The 10,002-nt window shown below is 49.5% G+C and overlaps 1 protein-coding gene across 1 annotated transcript in view; it reads left to right on the plus strand.

The window, feature by feature from the left end:
* Positions 1 to 5,458, plus strand: part of ZNF319 (zinc finger protein 319) — a 9,055-nt gene extending 3,597 nt beyond the window's left edge. Inside the window, exon 2 of the mRNA XM_026652683.1 lies at positions 1,400 to 5,458. Coding sequence (XP_026508468.1) covers positions 1,700 to 3,358 — 1,659 coding nt within the window. The 5' untranslated portion in view covers positions 1,400 to 1,699 and the 3' untranslated portion in view covers positions 3,359 to 5,458. The remainder of the gene's footprint in view (positions 1 to 1,399) is intronic.
* The last annotated feature ends 4,544 nt before the right edge of the window (positions 5,459 to 10,002 follow it).

Below are 10,002 nucleotides of genomic sequence, written 5' to 3' on the forward strand. Positions count from 1 at the left end.
CACACACACCCCAGCCCTCTGCCCTGACCTCGAGTCGCCCCGCTCAGCCCACTGCAGGCCTAGGTGAACAGAACCCCAGGCTGGAAGCGGGCTGAGCAGGCTGGCGGCATAAGATCAGCATTTTAATTTAATTTTAAATTAAGCTTCTTAAACATTTTGAAAACCTTGTTTACTTTACATACAATAGTTTAGTTATATAATATAGACTTATAGAGAGAGACCTTCTAAAAAACGTTAACATGTATTACCGGCACGCGAAACCTTAAATTAAAGAGAATAAATGAAGACTCGGCACACCACTTCTGAAAGGTTGCCTACCCCTGCTCTAGTCTAATGGGTTAATGTTGTGTGGCCCACCATAAGCAGAGTAGTTGTTTCCCTGGAGCCCTCTTGTTCTTCCTAGTCTCAAAATAAGAAGAGATTTTATTCACTTGAATCCCCTCTTCAGTGAGGCTGTTTCGTTTCTACAGCTGTGGTGTCAGGTACACTAACAAAGTTGGGAATTGGAAGTAAATCCTGAGATATCTGTTTCCCCAAGTAAGCCTGTGGTACTCAACCAGTCCTAACTGGATCAGAGTGGATCCGCTTGTGATGCTAGATTTCAGTGTAAAACTTGATTGGCTCCTAGCGTACAGCGGTGTGTATCTACCCCCTGGGACTGCACAACCGTGAGACAACATTTTGGTTTTAGTAGATGTGCTGAACCTCCGCAGATCCTGTCACGCTCCTGTGCAGTGATGTTTTTTATAAGGGTTTGTGGAGGGCAGTATTTTTAGTCCGACTAGGGGCTGTATGTCGTCTTGAGTGAGGTTTACATGAAATCATTAGAAAGGTTGGACTTGTCTTTTGGCGAGCAAGCCACTTTTACCATCACTAGCCAATGGTCTCATAACAAGTGAATGCGTGGGGATTTAAAATTGAAATGTTGATTAAATTAATCCAGTTGACTATATAGTCTTCTCTGCTGAGAATTTAGGAAAGAGATGGTGACATGTCATTCGATAGTCTCAATCTGTGCCCCAAATGGGGACAAAAGAATCCCCAGACTCTCTCTAAACTGAAACAGCCACAGCCACATCTACACATGCTTCCCTTTCTGGGCCACCACACTTGATTGAAAATGCAGGGAGCCAAAAAACAAGGCTGCCAGTCATTAGGACAAAGTCAGTCTAATGGGAGTGTGGCTGTCAGGGCAGGACTTGGTCCCTTCTGGTCCTAGGTAAAACTTCCCCCAGACTGTGTGTTCTTCCTGGTTCAGTTAGTTTCCCCCCCTTTTTGCGTAAGTGTGGCTTGCGTAGACTAGATAGAATCGATTATTTTTAGTCTGATCCATGGGTTGAACACGCAGTTGTCTTGCTTACCTGTGGGAACTGATGTGAGCTGTCTTCTTTCCTTGCAGAGTTGTTCCTTGGAGCGTGTTCCTCACCTTCCCCAATGTGAGTGCATTGGGTCAACACGGACAAGGGCCTCCTGTGGTCTTCAAGACACTCTTTTGCTTCTGGTTTCCATTTAGTTTATCCAAAAAACTTGAGACAGGATCTAATGAAAAGCACTCCCTGCTGCTGATATCTAGAGAGTGGGCTGGATTCCCCACCCCCAGTTCAGGACCAGCTGCTGGGAATCAGTGTCTTCTGGATTGATCCCCTCGACCGAGAAGCTGAAGCTGTGTCTGCTAAAACCCCATTTCTTTTTCCCAAGCATGTCAGAAAGCTGGCAGCAGCAGCAACCACAGCAGCAGCAACCACAACAGCAACAACATCACACCGGGACAGCAGCTCTCACAGAGCACTCGATCTCTTCGAGCACAGCTGAGAACCCTTTGGGTTGTGCTGTCTACGGCATCCTGCTCCAACCAGACCCCAATCCGCAGCATCACCAGCCCCCCCCGATCCAGGCTGGAGAGCCGTCCCACAAATGCGGCGTGTGCGGCCACGACCTTACTCACCTGTCCAACCCACATGAGCACCAGTGTCTGCCAGGGCACGACCGCTCCTTCCAGTGCACTCAGTGCCTCAAGATCTTCCACCAGGCTACTGACCTGCTTGAGCACCAGTGCATCCAGGTAGAACAGAAGCCCTTCGTGTGTGGGGTCTGCAAGATGGGCTTCTCCCTGCTGACGTCCCTAGCCCAGCACCACAACGTCCACAACGGCAGCGCCATGAAGTGCTCCATCTGCGAAAAGACCTACAAGCCGCCCGAGGCGGAGCACTCCCAGGCCCTCGACTCGTTGGAGAAGCCCTACAGCTGCTCCATTTGCCAGAAGACCTTCAAGCACCTGTCGGAGCTCTCGCGGCACGAGCGCATCCACACCGGCGAGAAACCTTACAAGTGCACCCTGTGCGACAAGAGCTTCAGTCAGTCATCACACCTGGTGCACCACAAGCGGACGCACAGCTCGGAGCGGCCGTACAAGTGCACGGTGTGCGAGAAGACCTTCAAGCACCGCTCGCACCTGGTGCGCCACATGTACGCCCACTCGGGCGAGCACCTCTTCAAGTGCAGTGTCTGTGAGCTGCACTTCAAGGAGTCGTCGGAGCTGCTGCACCACCAGTGCACGCCCAGTGGGGAGCGCCCCTTCCGCTGCGGCGAGTGCCACAAGTCCTTCAAGCGCCCCTCGGACCTGCGGCAGCACGAGCGCACGCACAGCGAGGAGCGCCCCTTCAAGTGCGACCTGTGCCAGATGAGCTTCAAGCAGCAGTATGCGCTCATGCGCCACCGCCGCACCCACAAGGTGGAGGAGCCCTTCAAGTGCAACCTGTGCGAGAAGGGCTTCGTGCAGCCCTCGCACCTGGTCTATCACCAACACGTGCACGGCATAGAGAACCTGTTCAAGTGCAACGTGTGCCAGAAGGGCTTCAACCAGTCCTCGGAGCTGCTGCGGCACAAGTGCGTGCAGAACGCCGAGCGGCCCTTCAAGTGCACTGTGTGCAACAAGTCCTACAAGAGGTCCTCGGCCCTGCAGAAGCACCAGCTGTCGCACTGCGCCGAGAAGCCGCTCAAGTGCACGCTGTGCGAGAGACGCTTCTTCTCCTCCTCGGAGTTCGTGCAGCACCGCTGCGACCCGGTGCGCGAGAAACCCCTCAAGTGCCCCGACTGTGAGAAGCGGTTCAAATACGCCTCCGACCTGCAGCGGCACCGGCGCGTGCACACGGGCGAGAAGCCTTACAAGTGCCCGTCGTGCGAGAAGGCCTTCAAGCAGCGTGAGCACCTCAACAAGCACCACAGCGTGCATGCCCGGGAGCAGCAGTACAAGTGCATGTGGTGTGGGGAGAGGTTCCTGGACTTGGGCTTGCTGCAGGAACACAGCGTCCAGCACACCGCCGAGGGGGCCTACCAGGTGGCTGCCTGCTTGCCGTGAGCCTCCTCGGCAGGCTTCAGCGTGCATGCAGACCTCTCAACCGCCCTCTTCCCTTCCCTGATCGTACAGGATCGATACCCGTACCTAGGTGGGGCAGCGGGAGATGGGCTGCTGGCCTGGTTGACGGTGCTCTGGCCTCTTTGGTCTGTTCCACCTGTATTAGTGTCTTACTCATCTGACGGACAATATGTGAAGAGTCCAGGGGGGTGGAGGAGAAGGGAAGGAAATAGTGAAAGCAAATCAAATACCTGCTTGTCCTTTTCTGGATTGTAGTTCACACTGCACCTGCAGTTCAAAGGGACGTGAGTTTGCAGGTCTCTGCTCAGCTGCCCCCGGGGACTGTAGCCCTTTATACACACCCCCTAGTAACGAGGTTCCCTGAGAGAGCCGGCTGACTGTCCCTGGCCTTCAGAGAGGCTCAGGAACAATCCAGACCCAGGCACGACTTCCTCCCCAGGCATAGCTGCATTTTCTGCAGTGAAACAGCAGGCTTCCAGTTTGGGAGCCTTCCTGCTTGTTAGTCCAAATACAGTTACGTTGCTTGAAGGCAGTTTCGAGTCAGTAGCACTGGTTGACCAAATGGTCCTTGGAGCTCCCCAGACCTACTTCTCACTAGAGTGAGCAGAAGGGAACAGCATCAGGACTGCTGTGCTCCAGATGTACTGAGTCCTTTGCTGGCTGTAGAAGTCTGCAAAGGATCCTTTCCCTCTCACCTGACCCCCAGGAGCTCTGGTGCAGTCGAAGGGTTACAAGGGTGCTGCACGGTATCTGGAGCCAACACAAGCCCTTCTCTCGTAGTGCTACTCAGAGATGCACTTGGACGGGGCATATGATCCCAGCCTCAGGGGCCTCCGTGCCGAAATAAAGAGAGGTCTCTGAGTGGGATCAGCAGTAAAACACTAAGGGGTGGGGGAAACACTACTATTAAAATACAACTTGAAAAAAAAAATCAGCAAAAGAGAAGTTTGTTTAGAAATGAGTTTGAGGATTTGGGATCCTAATTGAGAGGTAGGAGCCTGTAACCCATGTTCAAATTCTGTGGCATTAAATTGTGATCGTATGGGGCATGACCTCTTTATTCTGATCAGACAGTGAGTAGGGGAGAATTAATTCTCTCCTGTGTAATTGGCTTCTTGGGAAGGGCAGGTTAGCAGAGGGTCAGGGATGAATGTTTTCCTTCCTGGGAGTCCCTGTGGACCCCTCTCGTTGGTCCCTTATCCCACCTGTATCCTTCATGGGAATTGCATCTTTATATTGCAACTAGGAACCATTTTAAAAAAAAAATCACCATCATCTGTTTTCCCATTTGACAGGGCTGATCCAGCCCCCAGAGCGGTCATCTACAGAATATTGTTAGCGCCTGTTTTCTCTCAAAGGATCCCCTACTCCATGTCCACTTCCAGCACCATAAAGAGGACCAGAGCTTATTTCCACAGGGGGCTGGAAAAGTTGAATGAACAGGTCCCAGCAGGGCCAAGTTTTCCTCACGAGCAGCTTTAAGGCGTTTAAATGAACCTCTGGCACCTGAGGAGTGACTCAGTCCGTGCTCTTCGTATTTCACGCTGCCTCAAAGATGTAGAACTGACTTCTACCAAGTTTTCGGTCTGCGTTTATTTTCCATTTTGCTTTTTTTTAAAAAGCAGTTTGTTAATATTCATTAAAAGAAATCCTGTATAGTTTAATTTGATGTCATTTTGGATCTTTAAAAAGAGAGATTCAGTTCTAGGTAGCTGGTTTTTGATGTTAATATATAGAGTTCAGTGTATTCTTAACTATAGGAGTAAAACTGAAACAAAACCAAGAAAAGCTAATCTTGTTCAGGTTGTCTTTATAAGTGGGTAAGGTTGGGGGAATCAGGGAGAGGTGGCGTTGGAGGGGACATCGCTATTGGAAATTGAAATTCAGGATATGGGGGGAGAACTAAGGAACCAAATTGTTCAACATGCAAGACATTTGGCTATAGAGACTCTTTTTGTTCCAGCTGCAGAGCATTTTACGTTTTGCACTAATGCCTTTGGGACATCCATTGGGAACCACCAGCGCTGGTGAATTGGCTCATAAGACGATAAACACATTTCAAATTAAAAATTCAAGACTGGCTCCCAGTGTCCTCCCTCGTTTTGTTTTGACAGCCAGAAGCATTGATAGTTCAGAACCTACAGGTAAATGTTCTGCAGTAAACTCATAGACTCATAGACTTTGTCAAAAGGGACCATTATGATCATCTAGTCTGACCTCCCGCATGATGCAGGCCACAAAAGCTGACCCACCCACTCCTGGAATAATTCTCTCCCTTGACTCAGCTGTTGAAGTCCCCAAATCGTGATTTAAAGACTTCAAGTCACAGAGAATCCTCCAGCCAGCGACCCCTGCCCCATGCTGCGGAGGAAGGCGAAAAACCTCCAGGGCCTCTGCCAATCTACCCTGGAGGAAAATTCCTTCCCAACCCCAAATATGGCGATCAGCAGAACCCCCTGCGCCACCAAGATTGGGTAACAGACCTTGCTGTTAGTGCTCTGCCAGCTACTGTATTCAGCTTGGCTGTGGAGAGACCAAAAAGTGGATTAATGAGGTTCTACTGTAGTTAAACAGCAAACAATAGATTTATTATGGGTGGCAAATACCACACCCTCCTCAAGAGATCAGAGGGGTGCTGTAGAGGTGGATCTGAATGTATAGTAGGCAGCAGTGGTGTGGCACCTACAAGTAGGGAGATAAATTATTGTCCAGATATACAGGCTCCTGTTGCATCTCCGCAATACTACTTTTATTAACGAGAGAGTTTCTCCTCTTCCTCTCCTCCGACTCTGGTTTCTGTCCCATCCACTTCAGAGCACCAGGTAGCTCTGGATGCGAAGGATCTGTTCTCAGCTCAGTACCCCTCCCTGGTTTTTGTAACCAATTTATGAGTATGTGAACCCAGGCTAAACCTCATTGCGTTCCCCACTGGCTCTGGTGCACTCTCATGCTGTGTTTAGCTGTCTGCTCCAGCCGGGAAATCAATGAGCTGCTGAACTGTTCAGGGCGGGAGCAGGTAGCTAGGCAGCGCAGTGCGTAGCTGGTACCCTGGCTGCTCTGTGCTGGAGTGGGCAGCTGACCTCAGCAGTGGCTGAAGACAGCGGTTCTGTCTTTTCTGCTGTGTGAGTTATTTCTAAGTTAGTCCCCAAAATGGGGATGGTTGGTGATGAACTGGAAGGGGATGGAGAGGATGTTTGTGTTCTGTAATGGAGAGATCTGGCCCTTTTCTGAGAAGGGAAGCATTGGCCTGTTAAACCCAGGGTTGTGAGTTCAATCCTTGAGAGGGCCATTTAGGGAACTGGGGTAAAAATCTGTCTGGGGATTGGTCCTGCTTTGAGCAGGGGGTTGGACTAGATGACCTCTTGAGGTCCCTTCCAACCCTAATATTCTATGATTCTATGAATTACACATTTAAGGATGGAGGATGCTGATGTATGACTGTAGTTGCCAGAGAGTCTTCATTTGTAAAGTAAATAGCTGGTCATACACAACAGAGGCCTGCCCCTGATGCCAGTGTTACAGGAGTGTTAGGTTTGTGGGCAGGCCCTTTGTATGGGGGCTACTCCTTTCCACCCACTTTAGGGCACCTTCATGCTGCCAGAGAACCATAAAAGGGTCTTAGTGTAACAGAATCAGGCCCAAGATCTCTTGAATCTATGTCCAGTCTGTGGAAATGCAGTTCATAGCTGCAACCCTGTAAACTAGAGCCATGCATTTCTCAGGTCTGTACGCACCCAGGGCTGTTACCCAGCTCTCGGTTAGTGCAGATGCATCCCAGGAGCCCTAATCGTTGGTAAATGTTGAGGTGACAGTACTGCGGGAAAGGGTCTGGGGGTTATAGCAGATCACACATTGACTGAGTCAGGAATGTGATGCAGCTGCAAAAAAGGCTAATATCATTCCGGGGTGCACTAACAGGAGTGTCACATGTCAGACACAGGTGGTAACTGTCCCCGTTCTTCTCAGCACTAGTTAGGCCCCAGCTGGAGTCCTGTGTCCAGGTCTGGGTGCCACACTTTAGAGAAGATGTGGACAAATTGGAGAGAGTCTGGGGGGAGCAACAAAAACGATTAACTGCTCAGAAAACCTGACACATGAAGAAAGGTTAAAAAAACTGGGCATGTTTAGTCTTGAAGGACTGAGGGGGGATTTGGGTCTTCAAATATGTTAAGGGCTGCTATAAAGAGGAAGGTGGCCAGTTGTTCTCCATGTCCAAGTAGGAGAAGAAGTAATGGGCTTGATCTGCAGCAAGGGAGATTTTAGGTTAGCAGTTAGGAAAAACTTTCTAACTATAAGGGAAATTAAGCTCTGGAATAGGCTTCCAAGGGTGTGGGAGTTCTTAAGAACAGGTTGGACAAATACCTGTCCAGTATGACCTAGGGTTACTTGCTCCTGCCTCTGCCCAGGGGGCTGGATTAGATGACCTCTTGAGGTCCCTTCCAGCCCTACACTTCTGTGATTTTATGTGTGGCTTCAGGACAACAGTTGGCTTGTTCTGTTTGGTAACAGTGCAGTCCAGTTCCAATTAAAAACGCTGATTGTCCTAACAGCCGATGACAGCATCTGTTGCAGGAGCAGATTAATAGTCAGGTGTATGTGGCCATACCTTTGATCAGAAGTGTTAAAATGCTGTTCCTGGGACAAGGGTAGGGTGGGGACAAGTTATGTGGTAGAACTGGTGCTATAGCCCTGGATTTTAACTACAAGCTGTTCCCTTAAAGATGTTTAGATTGGGGAGAAGAGGGTTGGTTTACATAGCTGTGCCTTTCAGAGTCAGGTGTTTTTTAAACTGGAGTAAGTGGTAGAAATAGTAGAACATCTTGCAAGAGAACCTCCCTGGTTCTGCTTCTGGGGGGCTCCTGCAGCTGATACAATAGCTGCCTTTCCCAAGCGGGTTATGATGACACCATCCTACAGGGCGGAAGGGCTCATCCGCTATTGACTGTTTTCAGTTGACCTTTTACTTTCAAACCAAAGAGCAAATGTGGTCAAAGCCTCTATGGGGTAAAATGTGTTAAACTCTGTATCTGTATTGCACTTCCTTTCTCTTCCGTTCTGACGTTTATAGAGAGAGAGACGGCTGGGGTATCTGTAGCCCCACATCCTGGTTTCAAAAGATACTCCTCCGTCTGCTCATGGTACCGAACAGTCCCGGCCAGCTTTATCTGCCCTGGGCGTGGGAAGCCAGGCACAATAGCTCAATAGCTGTAAGATGTTATTGGCTAGATGCGGTCCATCTTGCGTGTGGCGGTTTCTCTAGCGTGAAGCCCTTGAAGATCAGAAGAATAGGAATGAAAAGACGGAACTTTTGGAAACTCATAGAAAGATGGGATGGTGGGGGGAACCTACGTTGTACCTCTGCAGCCGGGCAACTGGCTTCCAGACAATGCGTTCAGTTCTTCATAGCTGTGTGTTTGCCTCCAGGAAGGAGAGATTCCTTCTTATCCATCTCTTTCTGTCCTCCTCCCTTTTCCTGTTTCCCTTCCTTCAACGTAGCCACAGGATGCCTTGACATCTTTTTATTTTCTCCCTCCCCGTGTCTCTTGTGCGCTCTTCAGCAGTCTTTGGGGATTATCCTTTTATAATCACCTCTGGGTTTCTTTGCGCCTCTTATGTTGGCTTTGCTCTTTGTAAAGGATGGTACATTTTTCCCTTTTGCCATTTTGATTATTTTTCTACTATGGATTTCTTTAAAATAAATACCTTTCGGAGACCAGTGGTAGTTCTCATTTACTTGAAGACCTTGAATGGTGGGGATTTTAAAGCAACCTGATGGATAAGGTGCCCAGTTCCATTGAATTCCAATGGGATTTGAGCAGCTAACTCAATTGCAGTCTGCAGAGCCATTGCCCGCAGTGGCACAGCCAAAGCTAGCAAAGGATTTGCGCAGCCACATTCCTCATTCTTTTTTTTTAGGGTCAGTTCCATCCTGGGCGTGTCAATTCAGCCTTACAGGTGGGGGTGTTGGCAACAAAGGGTGAGGAAAGTGTCTCCCAATGCTCCTGTGTAGGAAACTGAGGTTGCAGAACCAAGAGGAGACTGGTCAGCATAGCTGTAAAACAGCCGCTCGCCTGAGGCTGTCTACACTACTGGGGATCGATGCTCCGGTGATGGATGCACCGGAGGTTGATTTAGTGGGTCTAGTGAAGACCCGCTAAATCGATGGCAGAGTGATCTCCGGTCGACCCCAGTACTCCACCACGAACGAGAGGAGTAAGGTAAGTCAACGGGAGAACGTCTCCCATTGACACTGCGATGTCTACACCACGCTGGAAGTCGCCCTAAGCTGCGTCGACTCCAGCTACATTATTCACATCGCTGGAGTTGTGCAACGTAGGTCAATTTACCACGGTAGTGTAGACATAGCCTGATGAGTTGCAGTTTCTCCAGTAAATTGTCCATTGACACTGTCAAGGCAAATCTTGATAGTAACTTAGTGGAGAGCTCTAAAGGGTTCATGGGGTAGAAATGGTGAGTTAGCGGTGTATCGAGATACGCACTGATACTGTGCATATGGAATTTAAAAAACTTCAATCTATCCTTAAATGGTTGTTCCTACGACTGCCTATGGGGCTGTCACGCTGTAGCTCTCAAGGTGGAAGGATATCTTGGCTTCACCATGATGG

Source organism: Terrapene carolina, unplaced genomic scaffold, assembly GCF_002925995.2.
Source record: "Terrapene carolina triunguis isolate 2854851 unplaced genomic scaffold, T_m_triunguis-2.0 Scaffold130, whole genome shotgun sequence".
Taxonomy (NCBI): Eukaryota; Metazoa; Chordata; order Testudines; family Emydidae; genus Terrapene; species Terrapene triunguis.